Source organism: Hippichthys cyanospilos, chromosome 2, assembly GCF_059441005.1.
Source record: "Hippichthys cyanospilos isolate Australia breed blue-spotted pipefish chromosome 2, RoL_Hcya_1.0, whole genome shotgun sequence".
Lineage (NCBI taxonomy): Eukaryota > Metazoa > Chordata > Actinopteri > Syngnathiformes > Syngnathidae > Hippichthys > Hippichthys cyanospilos.
In genome coordinates, this window is record NC_142370.1 from 12,755,571 (window position 1) to 12,782,504 (window position 26,934).

General features: G+C 41.8%; 4 protein-coding genes across 6 annotated transcripts; 2 read left to right on the forward strand and 2 right to left on the reverse strand.

Moving 5' to 3' along the window:
- Positions 1-210: 210 nt before the first annotated feature.
- LOC148427377 (odorant receptor 131-2-like) lies at positions 211-1,137 on the reverse strand. The gene has a single exon (XM_088409184.1). The coding sequence runs from the start codon at positions 1,105-1,107 to the stop codon at positions 211-213; it is 897 nt and encodes a 298-aa protein (XP_088265310.1). The 5' UTR covers positions 1,108-1,137.
- A 5,373-nt stretch (positions 1,138-6,510) lies between these two features.
- On the forward strand, positions 6,511-7,350 carry LOC148427378 (odorant receptor 131-2-like). The gene has a single exon (XM_088408265.1). It carries the CDS (start codon positions 6,511-6,513, stop codon positions 7,348-7,350), a length of 840 nt encoding a protein of 279 aa, XP_088264391.1.
- A 3,693-nt stretch (positions 7,351-11,043) lies between these two features.
- clrn1 (clarin 1) lies at positions 11,044-15,236 on the forward strand. The gene is made up of 3 exons (XM_088402620.1): positions 11,044-11,570; positions 12,967-13,146; positions 13,947-15,236. The coding sequence occupies exons 1-3, from the start codon at positions 11,312-11,314 to the stop codon at positions 14,210-14,212; spliced, it is 705 nt and encodes a 234-aa protein (XP_088258746.1). The 5' UTR covers positions 11,044-11,311; the 3' UTR covers positions 14,213-15,236.
- LOC148427380 (amphoterin-induced protein 1-like) lies at positions 12,573-26,800 on the reverse strand. Of its 3 annotated transcripts, none has more exons than XR_015863703.1 (3): positions 26,548-26,800; positions 21,905-23,744; positions 12,573-13,127 (listed from the first exon to the last, which is right to left on the reverse strand). XR_015863703.1 is itself a non-coding variant. In XM_088402511.1 (2 exons), exon 2 carries the CDS (start codon positions 23,642-23,644, stop codon positions 22,148-22,150), a length of 1,497 nt encoding a protein of 498 aa, XP_088258637.1. In that variant the 5' UTR covers positions 23,645-23,744; positions 26,548-26,800; the 3' UTR covers positions 19,309-22,147. The 3 variants fall into 3 exon arrangements, 1 of the variants encoding a protein (XP_088258637.1); XR_015863702.1 differs by having other exon boundaries at positions 12,573-13,144; XM_088402511.1 differs by lacking the exon at positions 12,573-13,127 and having other exon boundaries at positions 19,309-23,744.
- Positions 26,801-26,934: the final 134 nt, after the last annotated feature.

The following is a 26,934-nucleotide window of genomic DNA, read 5'->3' on the forward strand; positions in this document are numbered from 1 at the left end:
CCACCATCCAGCAGCCCAAGAAATCTAAATCAGTGTCAAGATGTTGGTGGAATTTGGCAGATTTCTGTAGCGTACACATTCCAACACACTTATACATGCAGATCCTGTGCGTATGTACATTAATGACAAATACAGAATAAAAGGACGATTAACATTTCCCGCATGAAAATTCGTTTGTGTAGGCAGCAGAGCGAATAGGCCGAATGTTCCTCAGGAAGCCGTTTTTATAGTGGAGACTGACACTTTTAGGTGACAGCAGAGATAATTCACAAGCACCACTCTGAGGCTCTGATCCCTCAGCCCGTAAACGAGAGAACTCAGACATCTGGGCAGCAAGAAAAAGCACACGAAGAAAATAGTCCGCAGTCGAATGACGATCGACCGACTCAACCAAGACGAGAGAGGTGACATGATGGTGACATAGAGCACTGAAGAGAGGCTAAGGCCCAGTTGCAGCAGGTGCAGCAGCAGCGTGTTGCGGGCTTTGCGGATGGACTCTTTGTCCGCGGCCGCCGACCTGGCTGCCATCACGATGCCAACGTAGCTGAAAATGATGCTCAGGCTCGCTGAAATGAACAGGAAATACGCGTACACTTTGTAGTAATATTCAAACAAGGGCAAGATGAACATGGTGAGGTAGCTGCAAAATGCGGTCATTTGCAGACTCTCCAGCCGCTCAAAAGGAAAAGTCATCAATATTAGCCCCTGAATGAGAACGTTCAGGAAACAAAAGATCCACACGGCGAGCACGGCCCCGGCCGTGTTCCTGACGGTAACAACGGAGGCGTGTCTCAGGGGGTGGCACACAGCCACGTATCGCTCCAGTGACATCACCACCAGCACCAGAGGCGAAATCCGACTGAAAAGATTGCTGAGCGTGGTGAGCACGCCGCACACGGGGTACGTGAGGGTGATGCTAGCGGTGGTCAGCAAGTACATCAGCTGGCTGATAACCAGCAGAAGGGTGTCTGCCAGCAACAGGTTCAAAAGCAGGACGTAGCGCGACGTCTCCCGAAACACGCGTTTACTTCTCAAGGTGAGCAGCATGGCCCCGTTGATGAAGAGGAACATCAAGCAGAAGCAGCTGGTCAAGGTGGCGGTAACCATTCGTTCTGCGAGGCTCAGCCTGATGGTCGCGTTGGCCGGCATGAAAAAATGTGAAGGTGGAAATGTCGAGTCACACCGCGCTCAACTCCCTTTATGTGTTTTCATGGTCCAGGTCGACATACCAGGTCAGCCCCCGCTCTTTGTCGTCAACACTCTCAAAGACAGGAAGTCGACAGAAAAGCATCATTAAAAGGAGGACACTCCCAAAAGAATTCTTTACACTAACTTACAACAAGGATTCGATCTGCTACATGAGATATTTATGATTTAGGAGTCATTTCACGAGCTCATTGATAAAAGTATGTGTGTGCTACATCTTGTTTCCAAACAATGTTTTGTACCTGATCATTAAAGTGTGCATTTACGGGGGATTTTTTTTCACATTAAGTTACAGTAACTTGAGTAACTTGAGTGTTTCTGGGTTTTGAGAAAAACACACAACATTTCATGCAACCATTAGCTCAGGAACAAGAAATTGACCTCCAGGAACTGTTGAAAAAGAGCACTGGAAAGTAAAATCCGATAGTGTTAGACCGGGAATTGAGTGGAGCTGGGACTGTCATTCTGGTCCTCATGGAATCATTCGTGTTTTAAAATGTCCTCTGTGCTAAATTTTGATTGCTAGTGTAGTGTATTTTGGGATGCGTGACCATTGAGCCTTTATTTACTTTTTATTAAGTTCTTATTTAGTAGTATTTTGCTAAAGTCTCATTGTGGTCGTTTCTGCCAGTGTAACTTCTAAATCGGGTAAGAGAGAACAAATGAATTCTTCTCTCCGGGAGCAGTGCTGGAGGCTGAGGCTCCCAGGACCCCTGACCACCTGACCCCACCTAACAGGTAAACCAATTGTCAGGCGCCACATTTGCCAGAGGATGACCAAGGCACGTAATTTGAGGAGGAGATGGAGTGTTTATAAAATATGAACAAAGAGCTATGTGTGCGCTCGCCATCTTGACCTCATGAGCGAGCCTGCTCTGACATCAGCAGTATGAAACTATAGAACTATATATTTTTCCAACCAAGATGCCTGATTCCGAGAGGTCTTCATTTACATCACCAACTAGCAATTAACAAGCGTTAAAGAAAATCAGCATATTAGTTAGCCTCGCGGAAGTAGCGGGGATGAAGGAAGACCCCATGCAGGCGATGCATATCCCCTTCTAAAGCCAAATCTGCCAAGTGGTTACACCGAAACACAAATTCTCTTCAAAAAGAGAAAAAACTTGCCATGCGCTTAATGTCCTGCTCAAAAACGTACGTGTTTATGTCAAGTTGCGCTTTGATATATCATGATCGATGGGGGCGAAATTCGATGGCTGGTAAGGCCATTGGGTGGCTATCCCAATGCCAATAAAATGAGATTTTAACAGCATTTTGGAAGTGAAAAATTGCTGTCTTAGTAATTTTCCCGAATTTGGGGCTGAAATGTCAGTTGAAACATCCCGATTATATGGCATACGCTTTCCTCTGGATTCTGGATTTGGAACAGTTTTTTTTTTTTTGCTGTACGGGCATGTAAAGCTACATATCATCAGCATAACAGTGATCATTCAAATCACATTAAGGAAGTATTCAATAAATAAATAAAACATGACCGTGGGCCGAGGACAGATCTCTGCGTCACACCTGACAATCGATTATTAAATCCAACATGCTGGGTTCCCCCAACACAGTGTTCAAATCACGCTATAAGCACATTGTGACCCACCATATAGAAAACAACTCTAGTCAGGGCAGTTTCAACGGAATGAGCGAAGCGGAAGTCAGATTGGAAATTGCCAATGTGTTCACAAAAAGAAAGTTTAACTCATTGCTAAACCAAAAGCGCAAATTAAATTCATTTAGGTTCCTGCACATGCCGGTTGTGTGTCATTGTAAACACAAATTGGCAAAAAATGGCTCTGGGCGTTCAATAGAAATCAACAACAAATATGAAGGTGACAAGTTTGCCACTTTATTCTTTTACAACTCTTGTCCCTACAGATGTAATATAACACCCACAGGACTCATTAAACAAGTCCATGTCAAGTCAAAACATTATGAATTATTAATGTCTCTAAATGAGCTTTTTAGCCGCAAAGTCGGAGGTGGCTGAAAACACAATGGTTGGTCACATGGACACCAGAGGAAAACATGGTAGCCAAGCACTCATGAGGGAGCAACAACAAACACTGATGTCATCGACACAAAGTTCGTTGAAGTTTACTTTCCATCACTAACAGAAATGCGGCATATCAGCACAAGTAACACCATTTTAATCAAATATTACATTCAATGAGTACAGAGGACACATGTTGCAGTACTGTCAGCAGTGTCATGTTGTGAGATGTGTGCATACAAGTGCTTGTGTTATTGTTAGATATGCATTTTGATTTTTTGTGGGTCAGGTCGATCCGGTAACCCACCCAAAAGACTAGACAGTAAATAGACAACTTATTCAAATAGATTGGTCCATCTTTTATCATCAGATGGATTATCCTTTTTTTTTTTTAACTTGCTAATAATTTCTAGACTAGTTAGACTGGACTAAATAGTACAGTGGTCCCCAACCTTTTGATCACCACGAACCGGTCAACGCCTCAGATTTATATTGTGGACTATATTTGTAAAATCAACAGTGGCCAGAGGCGGCACCAAAAGTTTCAACGTCACAATCAAGTGGCCGAGACCGTGCTAAATATTGTGCTGACAATGCTGCGCTATCGTAAGCTTAGCACAGTAACTACGGTTCAACAGCTGTTAAGTGAAGCAAACGCTGCACATACCAGTTGTCCCAAGTTCTCGCTTCCGCCTTTCTACAAGCCAGGCGAGAGCTCTTGCTTGGCTCTGTTTCGTATTGAAAGCTCAGCTGGCCGTGTTGGATCGCTCCCGGTGACCGCAAAGCGGCCGCCATGATTCATTCCTGCCCCCTGCATGAGCCGTTGAATGTTCCCGACGTTGATTGGCTGTGGCGACGCAAAACGCTAAGAGAAAAAAAAAGTAACTTCACGTGAAAGGCGAATGCGCCCTGTCACGCGAACTCCATTGACTACAATTCAAAACTCTCCGCTTTTTCGACCCGTTCGCGTTGGGTGCGCACGTAACATTAAACTAAATCATCTCCAAAACATTATTTCGGATGCAGCCCACGCGGCCCGGTCCGCAGACCGGGGGTTGGGGACCACTGAACTAATACACTAGTTGGTCTAGTCTAACTAGTAGACAAGTTAGTCTAACGTAGATTATTATATGAGATTCTAATATCAAACATGATTATTCATTGATTTCCAAAATTATTAGGTATTCAGCTAACAAAACTCAACTTGAACAAACGTACGGTCCGCACCCGGTATTTTGGTGAGGGACAGCAACAGAGCTGAGCCGTAAATAGCATATTTCCATATGTGAGTGATGTCAATTGTGATTCGGTACCTGGGTTAAGCCTCCCCAAAATTTCTAAAACTGTAATAAATATTCAATAGGTTCTTCATAAAAAGCAGAGGTGTACTACATATTCTATTGCATATGCCTCTGATGCAAAAGTAAACTTTAGACAGAACTTTGTATCCATGGCATCAGTGTTTGTTGTTGTTCTGCCCTCATTAAGTGCTTGCGACGTGTTTTCCTCTGGCGAACATGTGACTGACCGCCTTGTTTTTGACAACCTCTGACCTTGGCCCCAAAAGGCTCATTTAGACACATTAATTATTCAAAGAGTTTTGAGCAAATATTCACTTGTTTAATTAGTCCTGTGGGTGTTACGTTTGTGTCTGCTGGGACACCAACTGAAAAAGAACAAAGATGTACGTCAACTTGTTCAGATACACATGATGTCATACCTGGTTTTCATCGCTGTAGTGCACATTGTCTGTCTTTGTGTAATCCTCCTTGTTGGTAACTCACATTCATAAACACATGTAAAAAATGAGCATGTAGCCCTGGACATGTGCTTGGCACTGAGTCCAGTGCTGAAACTTGAAAACGCTCAAATCAAGAAAACACAGAGCTTATCCGAGACCCGGAAGAGTCTCAGTATGATAATACATACTGTATATGCATCAACTCGTATCTGGATTTGCAAATCCTGTCGAGATCTCCAAAAGACACATTAAAACACAGACTGTGCTGTTTGGGTGAACTTAGGAGCACCATCCGGGACCCTGCCGAGAATGTAGACCTGCTCCACCGATCATTTCTGCATTAAATATTTTCATAACTGCTGAACGCCTTTTCCAAGTCCACAAAACAAATGTAGGATGGATGGGTGAACTCCCATGCACCCTCGAGGATCCCGCTGAGGATTTAGAGCTGGTCCACTGTTCCGCGGCCGGGACAAAAAGCCACAAAACCACACAAAAATCCCTTACCGCTGGTGTCCACCGGCAGGTTTGGCGGCTGTTGCCGCAGCAGGCCCCGACCCCCTTACAGCCACAACTCCCGTCAGCCACCTCGAGGAGGTGCAAAACATGGCCCGCTCTGACTCAATGCCCCCCTTTCTCCCCCAAGACCAACGACACAAGCTAAAAATGGTGTTCCAAAGTTTTATCAATGAGTCATTGGTATCACAGTACTCTCTTTTGAGTTGTTTGTGTTGATCCAAAGTTGCTTTGCGCTGTTTAGGGGGAACTTAGCTGAAAAACTGGGGTACATCATTGAAAAAAACTTGAGAACCCTGGTCAGGCACCCTCCAGCCAGATCTTAAGGCCCTGCTTGTAACTTTTACTACAGTGGTGACCGAGTTGAGAGCAACAGTGAGGCACATCATTACCTATATGACGGTGCACTGCTACTGAAACATGATGGTGGACCAAAATTTGCTTCAAAAACGTTTTTTGTAGCCTTCGTGAAGTCCTCCCAGGCCCAATTATTTTCCTTGCTTAAAGTCAAAGCCATCTTTTGTTTTGCCTATTCCCCTCTTTGCTTCTTCTGTAGAATTCAGCAGAAGGGCCTCCACCAACAGGTAAAGGAGTCAGAAACACTAATCACCTTCCACCCAGCACACCGGTTGGATGACCGGTTCAACACCTGGGTTCATCACAATCACAGGTGGCCGAGTGTTTTACAAAAGCATTTATTGCGTGAAAAATTCCACTGTCAATTTTTGTGCTGCAGTTACAAACGCTTGTCCATTCACTTCCTGCGTTCGAGCATGTTGCCGCAAGGGGTGGGAGCTCGGCCGGTGGGCGTTCCATGCCGACCTGATGAGTCAACACAAAAGCAGAAACGTATAAAACATGCCAGGCTGTGACATGACACAACACTGACCGAACATCATTTGTTTTTTTTTGGTCCCGCGTCTCCTCCCCGCCCGCGCAAACTGGGATGCTGGCCAACACGACGAGCAAGCGGACCCTTATGGAGCGAGTGACAGGTTGCACCTTGACCAGTTGTTTCTGCTGTTTGTTCATTTTCGTGAATGGCATAATGTTGTTCACATTGAGAAGTAAACGTGTGTTTCAGGAGACCTCGCGCTACATCCTTCTGTATAATCTCCTGCTCGGAGACACGTTGCAGATGGCCACCAGTCAGGTGTTGTACTCACTGAGCACCTTGCGCGTCACCATCACGTACCCGTTGTGCGGTGCGCTCATCATGCTCACCAATCACTTCAGTCTGCTATCTCCGTTGATGCTCGTGGCAATGTCGCTGGAGAGATATGTGGCTGTGTGCCACCCTCTCAGACATGCCTCCCTCATTACAATGAGGAACACCAAGGGGGCCATGCTCGCCGTGTGGATCTTTTGCTTCCTAAATGTCTGCATTCACGGGCTTTTACTCATCATGTTTCCTTTTGATCAGCTGGAGAGTCTGAAAATGGAGCAGCTTTGTAGCTTAATCGCTCTGTTCGTCATGCCCGCTCTTGAATTTTACTACAGAACCTACTCGGGTCTCCTGTTCATCTCATCGGGCCTGACCGTCTTGTTTAGCTACATCGGTGTAGTCGTGGCTGCCAGATCGGCAGCAACGAGCAAAGAATCGGCGCGTAAAGCTCAAAACACGTTGCTGCTGCACCTGGTGCAGCTGGGGCTCAGCCTACTGTCGGTCGTTTACTCCAACATAGTTTTACTTCTGTCAACACTATTTAGTTGGGTGGTTTTTAAACGATTTCAGGCCGTTCTATTCGTTTGCTTTTTCTTACTGCCCAAAAGTCTAAGTTTTCTCATCTATGGCCTGAGAGATCCAAACCTCAGAATCATACTCACATACCATCTATACTATCGACACAAGGTACTAGTTTCAACCGGAAGGGACATTTTGTCCTGACGGCTTCGTTTTTCCTCCGGCTTACACCGGCTGAAACATTTTCAAACTGTACACTAGGCCTTTAACACAAAGAAACATGTGCAATGTGTCACTTTTAAATTTGCATCCATAGCCCATTGATGTGCAATGACACAAGATGAGCATTTACGAGTCAATTGTAAGATGTGTGCAACAGAAAACGTCTTGGAGAGAAGTGGCTTAGTCCACCACATGGTAAACGTTTAGGCTTTCATATTTGTTTACATTGCTTTCGTAATGTCCATGTAAAATGTGCATTTCAATATACTTTAATGTGGTGTTTTTATATTGACTGATGTTGATGCAATTGTGCTTTTTTGGGTGACACCTTGCACAAGAACTCCAACTGGAAACTGGCTTGTTACTTAAAACTGGTGCATATACAGAAATGATTCTCAATGTTCAGTGTCTGTTTAAAAATAAATGAATGAATATCAAAAAATAAACATTTGTGTGACATGACTTAAATGCATCATGAAACAAAATGTTGTCTGTGGTTTGCCTTCTTTTTCTTACCATTTGCCAATAAATATATTTGCCCAAATGTCCAGGAATCACACATGTAATTTCAATGCAAAGTGTGTACAGAGTAATGAAATGAAGTGTTATAATAAGCTAGTTAACACCACTATAAGACTCTTTTCACCCTCACTGTGACACAGTTAACAGATTTGGTGTAATATGTGAAAAGAAAATGTATCATGATTCTTTACAAAGAAAAAAAAAACACTCATCACACTAAAGTGGATTCGGTCATGAAGAGCATTAGAATGTCTCACAAGGACAACAAGTAAATACAAGATGTCAATTCTAAATGATGACAGTATTTAAGGAAGGAAGAATGAAGATCTACTTGGATATTGCCCCATTTAAAAAAAAAAGCAACAGAGTTCCAGACCCAAATTTGCTTTAGCAAGATTTACAGTAAGAACTGTTTAACAAAGATTTCAAAAACACATCAAGCCACAAGGCAAAGACGGTTGTAAACAAATGAGAAAGGGATTGAAATATACCAGTCTGGACCAGGTAACAAAGGCGTTTTTTAGCTCTTGTGAACTCAAAAATCTAAATTCTTCGTTATGACACAAAAATGAACAAACCGGGATCAGTGATGAACTACTCTGGAATGGCCGACCACAACTGATACTAGACTGCAACAAATGACCCCACCCAGTGAGGTAAAATAAAACAAAATTAAAAAAAAGAGCTGCAGGTCTCAGTTAAGGGAAGTACAGTATTTATGACTTAACCATCAGAAAGACACAAGAAAATGACGCATCCATGGGTGAGTTCTGAGGTGAGAACCATCCATGCTTGTCTGACAAAAACTAACACAAAGGCTCAACTAATCTTTGCAAAAAACGCATTGACAAGCCCAAATACTTGAACAAAAACATTCTGTCTGTTAGCTTTTGCTAAAAAGATCATCAAGACAACGTTAAAACATAGAAGGGGCGTGTGATGCTCACTTTGCCTCTCCAGGACCTGGCTGACTTGCTATATTAATTAAATACAATACATTTTGCCGTGTATCAGAACATCCTGGGCACGTATGCCATCTTTGTGTTATCAAGCTTGGGTTAAGTATGCAGCAGGACAATTAGCTGAAAGATACTAGACTTAAATGTACAAATTGAGCTGCTGTGGCATGAGATCTTACAATATGCCATAATTTGTCACGAGCAATAAACTTCTATTTTAGTCATCACCTCTTCTAGATATTGTGTCAGTAGCGGTGAAAAGGCTACTGTGACAAGCAGTTATGATGGTATACTATTTAATTATTCTAATTTTGTTTGGCGAAAGAAATAATTGCGCAAATTTTCTTTATGGAGAAGCGTGCTTATCCCTCTGGATATTGTGCAGTGTGTACATTATCTTAGTACATTACATGACAATCTCACTTTATAAAAAAGTAGTATAGAATATAGAAAAACAAAATTAACATGGGTCTATTTACATTCACTTGGTGAGTAATACAGTAATGCACTTTGTTACAGAAATATGAAAATGTGATTTAGCTGTAGAATAAAATTATTTACAATTACAGCATATAAATTAATGTGCTGCCTTTATTTTGAGTTGGTGAGGGTTACAGGATGTGGCGTAGTCTAGTCTTTTGCTGACACCTTGCGGTTGTTATAATACATGACATCAGATGGTAATGCAGTTTGGCTGAGACTCAAGTTCATTTTTACCGTATAGTACAGTCAGTTATTTGTATTGTATAGTAATGCGGAACATCACGTTTACTTTTTATACATTATTGCTCTGTTTAGCCTCTAGCCATCAAACTTCTGAAACATATGGTACTAGATTCCGCCAAACTATTTTCCAGAGGCCTTGATTAGGAAGTTAAGAAGTAGTATGGAGTTTCAAAAACATTTTGGCATTTAAAGAGTTATAACAGCGGCCGCTAGCCACCAGGGTGCAGATATAAGTATGGTTCAAATACTAGTGACGGACTTATGATTACAGTATGCAGGGGTGTCCAAACTTTTTGCAAAGGGGGCCTGATTTGGTGTGTTAAAAACGTAGGGGGCCAACCTTTGCGGGCGTTCTTTACGTATAACAGCAATTAATTTAAATACATTTCAGGTATCTTAAGCATGTGTTTTGGTTAATTTGAAACGTGCATATCAAAATTGAATTGACATTAAATATTGAAATTGAATATTCACTTAACTTCACTTTTTAACACTTTAATTAACTTTTTTGTAACAGTTAAATAGAAGTAATTGTACTCTTGGGTGCAAATTACATTTGAAACCTAAAAAAATATCTCACCATGGCAGTTTAATATTTATAAAAATTGTAAACACAATGACAGAGAAATGAACAAGTAATAGTCATATCAACAAGTGCAGGGCTCATAAAAATATGACATTAGTAAGTACAAATGTTGACTGTATTTTTAAATGGTTATTTTTCTGGAGTGAAAAGTTAAAAAAAAAAAAAAAAAACGTTTTCAGACTGATCGTAAATGAAAAATGGCCCGTCCGCATGAGTGTGATGGGTGAAACTGAGATCTGGAGTGCAGGACAAAGGCCAGGTGTGGCTCTATGGCAGTAGTATAGATGCGCAAGATGTCTTGTAAGTGAGAGTCCGATAACCGCGTCCTCACACGGCGGCTCTTATTTAAGTTCCGAACCGAGAATGTCCTCTCACACAAATACGTCGACCCGAACAAGCATAGCATTCTCTTACCAAATGCTCGAATCTCTCGGAACTTGTCCTTATCCAGCTGTCGGTAAAAGTTGTAAAATATTGCTGCTGTGAGATTAAACTAGCTTCAAGATGTTTCAGTTTCTCACCGCGTTCATTCCCTGTGATCTGGCCATATACGTCAGCGTGTTTTGTTTGGTAATGTCGCTTCACTATGAACACTTCAAAAACAGCCACTGTCTCTTTACAAATGAAGTAGACAGTTGTTCCGTATTTCAGTGAACAAATAGTCCAATTTCCACTCATCCTTGAACGGTCGGCCCTCGCATTCAACTTTCGTCCTTTTGTTGATTGTCGCCATTTTAGAAAGTTAGGGGCACATACAGTCAATTACTCATATACTAATTTGCTGTTCCCAATTGAGCCTATAGATGGCAGCAATTAGCACACGCACGTAACAGCGCTTTCCGCCAATGAATTCATTTTCCACTCAGGCCAGACGTTTTTGATTTTATGACGGAGGCTGCGGGCCGGATGGAAATTGACCACGGGCCGCATTTGGCCCCCGGGCCGGACTTTGGACTTTGGCCGGGCTAGAGATAAATGGCGGACTGATGATAACTGACGGCTGCCCAGATGATACAGACACGCACACAATCGATTCACGCGGGCCAGCCCACTGGATATCCTCTGACTTAGTCCGGAGCGGTGCGGTCGCCATGGCGACGATGAGGCCGTCGAAGCAAGAGGGGTTGGCCGACCGAGTGGCAGGGCGGCCATGGCGGCAGCGCGGCGACACAAGCGGCTGCTGCTGAGCTTCGGAGGCACGCTGGCGGCCTGCTGCGCGCTGGCGACCGCCGTTTCCGCCGGACTGCCACGCTGGCTGGACGGCTTCGTCTTGTGCAGAACCGGAGCAGATCTCGTCAACGCCACCGGGAGCGAGCTCGATAAGTTCGTTGGACGTCTCGCCTACGGACTCTTCCATGGCGAGAGAGTCAAGACCTGTGGATTGGGCGGCAGGACCTCCCGATTCTCAAGTGGGCTAATATATGAAAATGCTGCTTTTTTTATTTTATTTATTTATTTTTTTTTACCAAACGTTGTATAAGGATCAATTGGAATATGTTTTTCGCCCCCTCCCTTTTCATCCCCGTGAAGTTTGCGAAAAAATGTAGTATAAATTCATTTATAACATCAATATCTTGACAACCCCTAAAATGTTTTTTTCCTCTTGTCGGACTAACTTCCAACTTCTGTACTTTCAAGTCCAGAAATAATTCTTTTTAATGCATGTTTTACCGGAATGATTTTGTTTATCTCTTCTTAAAACACTTTACCTTGTTTGTGAAACTTTGTGAGCCATCGAGACACATAGTGTGAGAGCTAAGTGACTGTAGACTTTACAACAAGCAATAGAACGTCTTCTCACATTTAAAACAAATATATAACATTCTAATCTCAGGGGTTTATTTATTTGTCTATTATAAGCCCTCCTGAATTTCTTTTCGACCAGTTTGCATAGCAGCTGACATAGCTAGCAAGTGTTCTTCGGTAAAAAAAAATTAACGTTAGCAATTATTTGAAACACTTGTGACAGTAATTACAGTATTACTCAAAAAGAATTTGCATCTAGCTCAAGTTTCATATTAACAAGGTTTCATTAACTGTAGGCAATAAGCAAAAATCATCGAATCAAAAGAATACTTTTTTTTTTTAACATTTGTAGTGGATCCACATAGCCTACTATAATATTTGCGAACCGCTGAGATCCATTTATTTCCACATTCTGATTTATGGTGTTGCACCTTTACAGACTCTATGTGCATGTACGCTACATGTTCACGGCGAATGCATATGCTTGCATTTCAGTGTCAAACACGTCAATGTTAAATTTCGCCTCATCAATAATGAAAGACAGCGGCAGCATCTTCAATTATTCAAAAACGTGTCGACACAAAGACGTCAATATCGTAACGTACACTGCACAGTCCTAGACGATGCGCGGGATATGTTAGTGTAGAAAATGGATGCAATTCTACTTCATGAACAACTTTTTTAATGGATGAAATTCTACTTCATTAACAACTTTTTAACCGACAAGTATCTTGTCATGCTCTGCTCCTTTGACCACATGAAAACTTAGACGGGGGCACATGAGTGGACAAACAAGGGACAAGACTTTATTGTCTCAAGTTATATGAGAGCAGTGATCCAGCTCTAACAAGTTCTCAGTGACCTTTCATGGTTCTGCCTCACTGCTTCACAACTCACTAAACTACTTTGGCCTCATCATTAACATTCCAAATTGTATCTACTGTATGTGTCCTCGTTTCTTTTACTGTTTCAATGTCCTCACCGTGCCTTTAAATATTTTCATCGCGTCTTTAAATGGCCCCTTCACATTTGTAATGCGGTGTCATGTTTTTGCCTCAGTCTTTTCAGAGTTGTTGGACGCCATCCCAGCAGGTCTCCATGTGACCATCATCTTCTTTTGCGGCGCGTTGATCATCTTCTCGTCTGTGTCCAGCGGCTTCTTCTTCTTCAACGCCTTTGGACGTCCTTACGAGACGCTGCACGGGCCTCTGGGACTTTACCTGTGGACGTCCATCTCCTGTGAGCAATTTGATTATTAACAGGAATAATATTAAAAGCGTTCAAGTTAATGAAGGAAACATTGCCACCTAGCGGATTAGAGTATGTAGGGCACCTTCGTGGCAAGCAAGAAAAATATGAAAGCACAAACCTCAAATGAAATTTCACAAGTAACTATATTTCAGTCAAGAGTTGGCAAACCATTGGCTGCCACGCACCCATGAAATTGTTTAGTTCAATCTTTTTTTAATCTGTCATTTCAATATTAATTTTATATTTATACCTGTTTATTGTAAATATATAATTCAAATAGTGACATAGAAAATTAGAAATTACACAATATTTTTTTTTTGATCAAATAAATAATTGTTTAAAATATATAATAAGCAAAAGATACATTCGTAAAATAAAGATGATTACTACTACTTTTAATATTTTAAAATTTAAAATATTTCATTTGCTTAATTATGAAAAAAATGACACAAAATATTGTATTTTTGTCATTGTGTGTGGGCAGAGCATGATGCTGAAATTTGTGACTGAAACATAACCCCCATTTATTTATTTTTTTGAACATTCAGCCTCAAAACGAGTTTCACTTGGCACCATAATTTTTTTAGGCTTGTCTGTCATGAGTAGAGGAAAAAATAACGTTGCTTTTTTGTGTGTGTGTGCGTGTGAATTTTAGGCTTATTTACACCGATTTGAAGCATTCTTCAAACAAAGCCATGACATTTAGCAATTTGGTATTATTTATACTAAACATTTTCAGACATCTGCTCGAAACTGTCAACTATTTCTGGACTCCACCTTCCTGGCAGGTGCGTGCAGCTTCTTGGTTGTAGTTCTGTTTGCGTCGGAGGTGAAGATAGAGCATCTGTCCGAACGCATCGCCAACTTCGAGGAGGTGACTTTCGTGTTCCAGACGCACAACGAGCGCTTCGACATCTGCTTCTGGATCCTCCTCCTCATCTTCTTCCTGCACGCGCTCAACGCGGCCGTGATCCGACTGGCGGGGATGAACTTCCCCATATTGCGGGCAAAGGGATTGGACCCGAGCGGCGGCGCCGCTGACCTCATGTACTGAATGGCAATTTCTTGACCTAACGGATCCAAGCTCGCATCACCGCGAGTCGAGAGCGCTTTAAATCAGTATTCGACATTAAGTCTTAATCCCTTCAAGTCTGTATATAAAAAAATGTTCTTACTGTACTAATAACAATAAAAAAAACAAGATTAATAGAAGAGAATGTAAAAAGATAAACCCTAGTGTTTCATATGTGCTTTTAAGTGGCATATCAGTGTCGTTTTTTGGATGTGCGTATGGCATACTGAAGCTGTTTGCAAGCGTTTTCATTTTATAGTTGTGTGTTTTAGTGTACTTTTTAATGAGCAATAAATAATGCAAAGTGCATCGCCGACTACGGCTCTCCTTGCCCACGTGCCCTGGGCATCATGGCAGGCTAATTGCTCCAGTTTTTTCATTTTTACCTCAGCTAATCAACGTAAAATAGTGTCATGAGACTCACCTTCAAAATAAATTATGGACTATAATTATAAAATAAGCAGAGAAGATGACTTCCTCTCATGATGTGACTGCCAACAATGGCGTCTGCTAACTGCGGGATGGGAGGATGAAGCCCACAGAGGGAGAAACTTGGCTCTGACGCATACAACAGAAATCATTTATCCACGAAGCCCCGTTGCCTCTGTTGTTATCAAAAATAGCCTTTGTTAAATGCTCACTGCAGAAGTGGATCTTATTTCCAACCGACATCATTGCGGCTCTTGACAAAGTCACTCCACCTTTTTCAGCTCCTCATTTTTTGCAAAATGTTATTAACGACCTTGAGCAACTCTGAAAAAAAGTGCCATTGTTCCGCCACATTTTGACGGTTCGTTTTCTCTTACATTTCTTGTCAATTTCAAGATATCTTATCTATTTCTTGCTCATTGATTCTCAATGGAAAAAGTGTAACGTTTTCAGCTTTTTTTTCTTCCCTGTTAACTTTCACTTTTTTTTTTACCCTTTCAAACTATTCAAACTTTAATTTGTTCAGCTGATTCTATTTACAATTTTCTCCAAATTTCGAAATAAAAGCAAAAACAAAGGCTTTTTCATTATTCCATATGATTTAATTGCACGGTAAAGATTCTTGGCTTGACATGAAGTTTTATTGTTGCGATTTTTGCAGCGTATGAACAACAAATGAGTTCTGGAACTTGATCATCAACAATGTCATGATTCTTGTTTGATTTTGTTGTTTCTGCATTTTTGGATGCCGCATGCTCGGATGCTGCCTCTTCACCTTCGTCAGATGCCTGCACCATCTGCGCTTTGCACTTGTCGCCATGTTGGAGCACAATGTTAGTGGCCACCTGTGGGAGTGAGTCACTGCGACAAACTTTCCATAAATGTCGATATTCAAATGTGGACCACAGTCCCTTCCGGAGTGCTGGTCTAACTCCCATTTTTGGCTGCCTTCACCCTTGTGGGATTACGTTACAAATGATGGAAATTCCTTTGATTATTTTGTTTTGTTTTTATCAAATCATAAAAGAATCAATGGGGAAAAACACCAGGGAGTTGAATTTTCCAGCAGATGATTAAAACATGTAAAATTTCAAAATGCGATGATTCTGACATTGCTATGTGATTGCAGCTGGAAGAGCAAGGTTTTATGTACAAAAATAATCACTGTCCAAATTTTGGACCATATAAAAGCATTATAATTACAAATTTTTAGATGCCTGTTAATAGGATTTATTACATTAATTTTTTGGGCAAATTTTGCAACATTCCATTGAGCAGGGGTTATCAGCAAACAGAAAATTCTTTATTTCACCCCAAGACAGTAGGTGGCGGTAGAGACCAGTTAATGGCTATGTCTTAAAGTGTCATCATCACGTCCTATGAATGCATTGTGATGGTGCCTGTTGTTAATCCTCCTCCTGGATTGCTGTCCTGCTTTTTGAGCAAATTATGCACTAGCTATGAATATCTTTTTTTTCTTTTTTTTTTTTTTTTTACCAAGGTATGGATTTTAAGTTTATGTTAAAACAGATGTAAATTCAGAGTGCTTTATTGTTTGAAAATTTTGCACTAGATTTATTATTTTCAGTACTTTTGGGCTTTTTACTTTGATTAAACTCATAGTCATCCAAAATGACTGAAAAAAACTTTATTTGGGGACATATCGACCTGCCCTTTCATGATGTGGGAAAAAAAGCATTTTATTTATTTATTTTTTCATATTTTAACATTTTATTTTTTATTTGATTACATACATTTATTGCCCCCTGCAGTATGAATTTCATCCAAGACAAGCCTTTTTAAAACTACTTTTAATGTTTTTGTTTTACTTGTGTAGAAGACCTACTTGTGATTGGCAGCAAATTTGAATACTATTCCATAGTAGTTCATCAAAATCTGAGCTCGAAAATTTGACCAAAAAAAGCCAAGTCCCTCCTAAATTCCAGCCATGACCCTTGACCCACATTTGTGTGCTTTCTGCTACGATAGACATGTTCACCCATGAGTTGGGAAATAAGCAGCACAAATCATATATATATATATATATATATATATATATATATATATATATATATATATATATATATATATATATATATATATATATATATATATTGAGTTTTCCTTAGGTTGTGTTTATTAGGAGGAAATTTGTGCTCAATGTTTATATGTTAAAAATCAATCAATCAATCAATATCAGGCCGATTTTAAAAAGGCCACTACTGTGGTAATTAAAATGAGCACCCCGGTACAGAGCGGGCCGAAGACTGGTTCAGAGTGACATAATAGCTGTTGCAAACTAGCGTTAGTAGTCGTGCTTTATGCCTATAGAAAAGGCCGTGAGACCTACTGCAGATTGGGAAAAGCCTCGCATTCAACTGTTACATCCGTGCTAAATGTGTCGTCGTCTAATTAAGCGAGTGTTAATTCTGACACCAGAGGTGCTACATTATATGATCCTGGCGACTCGGACTTCCTTTTCGCACCCGCGTGGTAGAGGTGCCTACAATATTCTGCCAAATCCACCCTCAGAGCACCTTTACAGGGAATATGTTGCTAGAATGTAAGATGTCTGCGTGATTCTTGTTATTTTTCTTTTTTTAGTTAATTAGCAGCATTAAATCATGCTCAAAGGGTGGAAGTGGTGTGGTGAAGCGTTGATGTGAAAATGTGCAATTTGTGGTCATACTACAGTGTTAAACAAGTGGACATTTGGCACGTTGACTTAATCGTCCGAGTACATCACCGATGCTCTCAGAGTCATCAGGGACAAAACGAAACTTCGCCGTGACACGTGTGACTCATCTAAAACAACGGGGCCATACCGCAGTGTGTCTTTTTCGAATGAGTCACACGACAATAACAAGAACAGCAACACAAAGCCATTGTCTCGGGTCGTGTCGTTTGCCTTGATTCAGCGCGCCTGGCCTCTCTGACTTTATCTCCCAAAACTCTAACATGCGCTGTCCCTCTTCCATATATACCTATTAAAAATTGATACCAAAATAGTATAGTAAGTGCTACATATATATAATATACATGTATACAATCAGAAAACATGATAAATAAAAAATATAGAAAGGACTTATTTACCTTTGAGTGGCGCTTGTTATGACCATATTCCCTAGTAAGGGTAGCCTAGGCTAGGCTAGCTTCGTATTTCTTGATTATCTCTAGCTTCGTTTCCTTCGTTTTCTTCGTTTCTATCTTCTTACTTCTCTCTCACATCACTACCGATCTTGGGACCCATGGCTAACCCTCTCAAGTTTGAATTAAGCAGTAAAATGCACTATAAATACGGTTTTGTAACCACTCGCGATAGAACAAAGCTTTACCATCCTGCCATTTTGAGGTGAGGCCGACCAATAGCAGACCAGCATCTCTGTCGTGTGACGGCAACAGAAAATAAGTACAATTACCTAAAAGCGCCTGCAGACGGAGACCAAAACAACACAAATACAGCCAAGCCCCTGGGCTCATGACAGTTGTTTTTGTCGCAAATCCAGGAAAATACCATATAGAGGGTACGAAAAAAATCAGTATTTCACATCGCAAAAAAATGTAAAGCCAGGGACGCTACTATATATATATATATATATATATATATATATATATATATATATATATATATATATGATCGTGTCTTTTATCCATCCATCTATCCATTATCTGCTGATCTGGTAGTCCTCCACCAGGCGCAGGACCTCATCCCTGACCCGGAGAGGGCATTCCATCCTTTTCTGACTGAGGACCATAGTATCAGATTTGGAGGTGCTGATTTTCACCCAAGCCGCTTCGCACTTGGCTGCAAACCGCTCCAGTGAGTTGGAGATCACGGCCTGAAGAAGCCAACAGCACCACATCATCTGCAAATACCAGCTCGAGATGCAATGCTGAGACCCCCAAATTGGACACCCTCAACAATTCGTATTCTGCCTATTGACTGCTTGCGCCAAATAGCTTGTTGATCGCTTCGGTGACAGAAAATGATCACGTCAACATTAGCATCTAGCTTTGTCGTGCTAATGCTCAGTCTGGGTCAAATCCTTTGATCGATCCCAAGAGATCCCCAATGGTTGTGGGACGCCATTGGCTTTGCTTCATGATGTATTAAAAACAATCTGCCTTGATATTTCTTTTTTAAATTTACTTTATGTGCAAACCTGCAGTTAGCACACAGTGCCAATGTATTTGACATGACGTCATGACGTCTTGCATGTGAGTTTTTTAACGTCTTCTGTCGCGTTACGTGGGTGACACCTAGTGTGCAAAATGAGACTCGACAGCATCGTTTTATTCTGTTAAATTCTTTTCAGTTGCGTTGCAAAGAAGTTGACTACCACGGAACTTGATTGGGGCATTTTCCTTCCTCTGGATAGTGTTGCATTCTGTTTATTTATTTTTAATTCATCTTTATTAAGTGTTCAGTACAAAATATGCATTTTCTGTATTTGTCAACTTGAAGCATTACATTTCCAGATGAAAGTGTTTGTGTGCATTTGAAATGTTTTTCCCTTGGATTGGACTGAAGGATTTTGTTGACAGCATGTCGTTTTGGTGAACACATCCTGATTCCGACCGGCCCAATAACACATATGTTGATTTCCTTTCATGCGAATCACGTTCACATCACAAGTCGGACAAAACGCTTCCCTGCATTCGATATTTATTTGCTGGAGGTTATGTCTTTGTTTCAGTCACGTAAGGCTTGTACAGCTTAGTTATACAGAGTAAAATGTAAGGACAAAGACTCTTATGCATGACTACAAAAAGATAGTTGAGCTATGTTTTGCCTATACAAGACTTCAAAATGATGCTACTCTTATGTATATTAGGTGTCTCATTAAGGTATCTGATGGATTCACATAGGCTGGATTTACATTGCGGGTCCAAGGGTCTAATTCTCACTTGACGCCCGTATTTCATTTAGATTTAAGTGATCCATTATGATTGTGTTTATAACCACAGTATACACAAAACAAGAGAAAAACTGCAAGACATGCGTCAACACCAAGTAGTGACAACACGGAGGTGAACAATAGTGCCACTAGGAAACTTGACAGAGCACTTCATTTCCCTGGACTGCCTCTTCTTCTTCACTGATTTCAATGAGAAAATGTAAATTACTACACTTGAGTTGTCTTATTTAATGATAAACACATCTCGGATATAGCAATACAGTGGTGCCTTGAGATACGAGTCCATTTAACTCAAAAGGCCATCGACGTTGCAGTCTTACGAAAACCCTACAAAAAATTCGGAAATGCAATTATGCGCAATAATATTTACTAATGAACAGAATTTGCACTGTGACAGGATGTTTTCTTAATGGAAATTTGTTAAAATGCAAAGCGATTGTGGAAAAGCCACTTTAACCAAGGTACAACAGAAAATATTTTGAAAACATGAGAAATTTTTGGGTGAGGGGAAAAATTGTGTTTTTGTGGAATGTTTTTGTCTGATATTGCCTTTAGAAAATCTGGTCAAAAACATCTTCAAATGGTAAACCAGAACATCTTCATAGGTTATTAATGTTTTCTCCTTCTATTTTCTCTTCTACTCGGAGAATCTCCTCTGATTGGCTGACAAATTTCAGTTAAAAATATCCAAGCATTTTTTGGCCAAATTTCTGAGATCACGAGGGTTGAAAACGAGTGTCATATTTCAAACGCTGACATTAAAAACTCAATGCGACCAGCACAGATGGATGATTATTGGTGAGAAAAGCAGTGTGGGCAGCATGATCAGTACAAATGCAATCATTTTTTTTTTTTTTTTTTTTTGGGGGGGGGGTGTATTTGTAATGGGGTACTTGACAAGCATTTGGAGAAACCCAAAAAGATGGCAGCCACCTGTCACATGGCGAGTATAACTACATAATTACGTTTTTTAAAATAAGGTCTTGTGTATTACGATGAATGGCACACAAGATCCTTCTTGTATGTAAGACTAGACCACCAAGTGTCATTACAATACAGACACTAAGACCCCCAAAAAATCTACTGTACTACGTGACTCTGTAGTAACGCTGTTTTTCTCTGAGTGTAATGTATTCCAATTGCTTTTTCTGAAAACGTTGTAACATTGTGACTATTTATGCCATTTGTCTGCTTGTCTATAACATTTTGTATTGTATGTCAGCATGAAGCTAACAGAGGGCAACATTGTGTGGTTGTAGCAAGTACGACAACGGCTACACACAATGGCCCACATCTGCAAAAACTATGCAAGACGGGTCACTTGTATCCCAAGGCACCACTGCATTTGCAAAATAAATAATGTCCTCCACATCGCTAATGTAGCCACTTAGACAACACGTAATGTTCTGTACACTTCAGATGTATTTACATCGTCTTTAATTTCTGATACTGAAAACATCTATCATATTTACATCATTCTTAATGTCTTAGAATTTGCAGTGGGTGTTTGTTTGTTCGGACGCGAGTGTATAGTACAGCTAGTTTGGCAGGCAAGCAACACGTACCGGATTACCAGCGATGTCATCCTGAGGCTATCCGATTCCCGTTTTTCCTTTCCCTCTCCCAATCGGAGCTGCCTTGGCACAAACTGTGATGGTCACTTGAGCGCAAAACATGGAATTGGCGTCACTTGAAGCGTGCAATGCAAATCCAGCCTTTATGACTGATTCCTGCTTCTCCTACGAATGACTCAAGGTCAGCGGCAGATCTGTTTCTGATACCGGATTAGACGTACAGTGTTCCCCCACATATTCACAATGCGCTACTCACATATTCACCTATTTGAGGATATTTGGGGAACCATTTCCCTAATATTTGCTGATTTCCTGCTAGGGCTAAATCTCAGTTTAATGACGTAGAATTTGGTGCTATGCTGTGGCATCTTTGCGCCATGGAACTAAGTGGCAGTATGTTAAGGAGATTCATGCAGTACTTTGGCACCATCTTGCATTCCAAGAATTGTTCGGTGACCAAGCTTGTGACTCACTTCCATTGCATACCAAATGAGCTCCCCATTGGGATGGGTTTTTATTCATACCATATATATGTATGTACATATGTATGTAATATCTTTTATCTGCTTCAAGGCAGCTTTTTTAGTCACTCCAAGCCAAATTTTGGAGGAATTGGGTGAATAACTTCAGTTTTTGATGATTTTTGCCATTTGCAGCAGGACTTGGGGGGGAACACTGTACCTATGCTACTATATGTTGTACACAAGAAGCTATGACAAACATTGATCTACTATCATCTATCACATCCTGACCTGAGTGTCCGTGTAGCTCCTTAGGCATCAAGGTCATGGCCATCCGCAAACGTTAAATTGAGGCAACTGGATTCTTTTCGAGTTGTCGATCCTGAAGTGTCCAGTCGCCTCGATCAGATCCTGAGACGTCCACTCCTTGTCCCTTCACAGTATGTCTATCAGTAAGTGCTACACATTAGAATGCTGGAAAAAAAGAACAGTCCTGCTCATGGTTCCTCTTCCATCCTCATTTTCGTCCCCTTCTCAGACCATCATGGGAGTGTCCGAGAAGACGGAGCTGATGGACTCGGCCACGGATTTCTTCCGGGTTCCTTTCATCAGCGAGCGCGCCTCGGCGTCCGCCTCCTCCTCGTCCTGGTCCCCGTTGGGCTTCAGCTTGCCGTTCTGGCCCCGCGCCTCCTTGGCGTCTGTAAAGCCCACGTGCCTGTTGAGCGCCGAGGGGTCCACTCCATGGGTGGGCGTCACGCTGAGCACGGACGAGCGGATGCTGTCGTCGCCTCGGGCTTTGCCTTTACCGGGGCAGCAGAAGCAGCGGCACGGCGTTAGGTAGAGGTAGACCAGAACCAGGACCACGCTGGCTAGGCAGCCCACCAAAGTGGTGTACGCCGTGTTGAGGGTCTCGCCGCTGCCGTGCATGGTGAAGTTGTGGACCTTCAGCACTACGTAGATGGTCTCGTTGAAGGCCTCGCCGGTGGCAAAGCAGGTGTAGGTTCCGGAGTCCTCAAACCGGACCGGACTGACTCGCAGGCTCCCGTCCGGCAAGACTTTGGCTGTCTGGTTTCCTCCAGGAATCAGAGCAGATGGACCGGGCAGCATCCATGTCTTGAGCATGTTCCTATGCTTGGTGTCGCACCCCAGGGTCAGCGTTTGCTCCAGAAAGGCTTCCTCTTCCGCCTCCCTGAAGGTACTGCAATTCATGCTTTCGCCGCTCAGGTCAAACACATCGACCAAAATCTTCTGCGGGCCCGGCAGGATGCAAGTGAAGTCGTCTCTGAAGTCCGCCACCGAGTTGAGCTTGCGGAGGTCCCAGTGGGCGACCAGCGTGTAGAGGTCACAGTGACACGGCAGCGAGTTGTTGTGGAAATAGAGGCCGTTTTTCAACCAGGCGGGCAGCGCTCGCATCTCGTCCAGGGGAAGCCTTTTAATCTTGTTGGACGACACGTCCAGCAGGCTGAGCTTCTCCAGACGGGACTTCTCTCTGATGAGCTCCACGGGGAACCGGGAGATTCGATTGTGGCTCAGGTAGAGCTTCTGTAGGTTGAGCGTGGTGATAAAAGCCGAGTGGTCGATCTGGGTGATTTTGTTGTTATACAGCAGCAGAACCTCCAGGTTGACCAGCGGCTCAAAGACAAACTCGTCCAGCTGATGCAGGCTGTTGGACGACAGGTCCAGATAGCGCAGATGCTTTACATTGACGAAGGCCTCCGAAGACAGGAAGAGCAGACCGTTGTGGCTCAGGAGCAGGTTGCGGAGCTTCGGGAGCTTCACCGGGGTCCACTCGGACTTCAGCCTGTCAATGCTGTTGTGACTGAGATCCAGCACGGCCGTGTAGAGCGGCAGCCCCGTCGGGATGCTGCTCAGGTTCATTTTGGAGCAGCTCAGGATGTTGGAGGCGCAGATGCAGGGTGCCACCGATGCGCCCCCTGGAGGCCACAGGAGGCTGACGCACACTGCCAGGGCGAGGGCCCGCTTCAAGCCGTCCCTCCACGACGGCAGTTTTCTACCCGACGGCTGCGACATGCTGGTTGGCTGACCACTGATTTCTACACTGCTGAGCTGGGCTGGGAATTCATTCACATAAAACACTTGCTGAAGAGGTCCAGGGCATTGCTTAGTGGGGCTGAAAAGGTCAGAAGCAAACAAAGGACATTCAGTCCAGTTGTGGGCCGTCAGAGCCAGCAAGACCTTCTCTGCTGGCCTAACATAATTATATTTGATCATAATTACAGTAAAAGTTGATATCATTATCATATTAATAAGAATTAAAGTAAATTTCATCTTTTATTTCATTTTCCTAAATACAATATATAATTATTGTCCATCTTCTCTTTGTGTCATATTATATCCATTTGGTTACACTCCTTCAAGAGTTGTAGTTTTAGGTTAGAGTTTTTATCCAATCAGCTAACTTGTGTCGCTAGGCTGTATGAAATCCGCCTGAGCTCTCACAATAAACAGTTGAGGGCGTCTGTCTGCACTGTGTGAACTAAGAATTAAGGCCATCTAGAAATGTTGAACGTGAAATGTAAGCGGTGTGATTGAATACTCAGCAAGGTAGGCAGCGCTATGCAGGTCAAGCAAGCTTGGTCGTTTGGCTGTGACAATCCCATGTGTCCTGTGCTTTTGTAGAGCCCTCATTCTCTGGCATTTGAAAGCGAATTAAAACATACGATAGAAAAGGATTTCTTGTTGGAAATGAAACGCACAGACAAACCGTACAAGCAAGTCATTGAGGTCTTCTTGAGGAAAGAAAGAAGGATGGATTTTGTGTTGAATTAAGTGTTTTTGGAGACAGCGGTATTGGTGAGTGCCATCATTTTACTGATGTATTTTTTCATTTTTAATGTTTTTGTCATTTCATTTTGTTCATATTCTGTTGTAAATTCCTCGTTGCCGCTGAATTGGGAGTGTATGGGGTAGATTTTGATCATGCGTGTGTATGCTGGGGGATGTCCATTTTTTGCGCACTGTTTGTGGCAGGCATGGTACTGGGCAGCTAAACGCCCATTGAGAGGGGCGTGTATTAAACTTGTTTACGTTGTATTGGTGGCCGATTGTGGCGTCCGTTGACTTTCGAGGCAGTCGCCGTGAGAAAAGGAGGACATTGATCGAGAAAGCGTTCAGTTGAGTGCTCAGGAGTTGCCACGTTCGGCGGTGGAGTTTGTAAGAGGAATTAAAGAGACACTGTCATATGTCATATGTTTCCGAGCGCTCATTGTGTGGATGAAGTGTTCCAACACAGTCTCATTGGTTACAACACAACACATTCAATTAATGGTAAATAAATGGTTCTTATATGAAACTGCGATTTGTAATTTAGTGTACAATCTTGTTAAAGCTTACCTGCTCTTGGTGCTTCATAAAACTTTGTGGAAAAAAAAAATTAATTCCCTTTTATTTTTAAGTTTTGACAGTATCGTGTATATTTTAATTGCTGATACAAGTTTATATATGTTTGAATGCTCTGTAAAATAGCCTGTGTTGTATTGGTGATGCAAGGCCCAGTAATGCGAGTTGATTCGAGTTGGACACCACTGAAGGTGTAAGTGTGAAACGCATGGACCACCACTGATTTCCTCTGATCAAGTTCAATGGGTCACTCCAAAATTTGAGAACCTATTCTGTCCGTGTTTGTGTATCCGCCACAAATGTTTGTTTCTAAGATTTTTTGCCAGTTTTAGATCAAAATTGAAGGGGAAAAGTGGAAAACAAATATAGTATATAACTGACATATTTCTTCGATGACTCGAATAACTGCATTAAATAATTGTATCAAATTTGAATGATAACATTTCAAAACCAACCCATTTTTTTCTCTATTATTTTTACCAACCAACTATTTTACTTTGTTATTGTTTCATTAATAAATAAAAAAAAAGCTAAACACCTAAGCAATTTCACACAAGGGAGATGTATGTCTTATTCACTAGGGATTTTAAATAACATTTTTACAGACCAATACCAGTACCCAACCCTTGAGTAAACACTGATACCGATAACACTAGCAGTTTTGATCCACAAAAGTACAATGGCAGATCATTCTTTGAAAAGACCTGCCCATAACGACAAGTTTCTAGTCTTCTAATTTGTCATTTCTACTTGATGGTTGTAAAACTGCTCTTAGAGAGTGGCCTGTACAATTATTGGCTGTGAGGAATTGTTCTGAGCTGCTTAGCAAAACTGGAACACATGGAAGCAGGTATAGGCGCCAGCAAAAATGAACATCAGCATTGATTTACTCCACAAGTAGTGAGTCATATAAAAGTCAATTTAGCATTGAAATATGTGTCTTTATTTATTCATTTATTTAGCTGTTTTGGAAAAATGTTATCTTCTCTGAGTATCAGTAGCGATATACAAAACAAGGATTTGAAAAGACAACACGTCTTAAAAACTATACTGTTGATGAGTGAGCTGTATTTATTTTTTTCACACAGAAGTCATGAAACCCGTCTTTCCAAGCAATGCCTCCATTTATGAGCTAACCCGAGAAATGAATGTTGATTCTCAACATTGTTGTTTATTCCCAAACTGTTGTTTTTCAACATTGAAGGCTATATTGTCCTGGTATATTGGACGTAAAACAAGATTATCTGAATAAGATAAGCGTTTAAAAAATAAATCAGATGTTGGAATGATTAAAAATCAGACCGTTTACAGGTAACGTTAAAATGTAAAACTCCCGATCGTACTGCAGTCTTGTCAATGGTCCTTGACAGAAAAACACGTCCTCCATTCATCGTGTCCTTCCATTGACAGCGCATCACGTCACGTGCTTCATATGCACATCGGTTCGTTCATTATTCAGGCTTCGAAGAGCCCCCACCCCTTGCCCCATGTCTTTTACCCTCATCAAGACACAATTTCGATTTGTGGAGCAGCCTCGGGAGGGCAAGAAAAACAAGCAAGATGGAGACGCTTACCTTCATCTTTGAAGCCCCGCGCCTGCTGTCTTCGCATGCAGATGCCCCCCACCCCACCCTTGACGAGATATCCTCGCCAACGATCTTGTGGCGCTGCAGGGCTGCCTTGTGACACGTTTGCGCCAAAGGAAATCGGAGCCGCAAGACTCTCATATCAGGATGAAGAGAGGAGGGTGAGGATGTGTTTAGGGAGCATGCGCACACGCGATCTTTCGCCCAGCCTTTTGTAACTAACAAAACACGCAAGAATAACAACACGTAATAATAATACGTACATGATGTTCTTAAAGTATATTTGTGGTTTGAAAAAACATGTAACTGATTCAAGTCCTTAAGTACGTTTCAGTCAAGTCAAACAATAATAATAAGATTCACCTAACTAGTCAT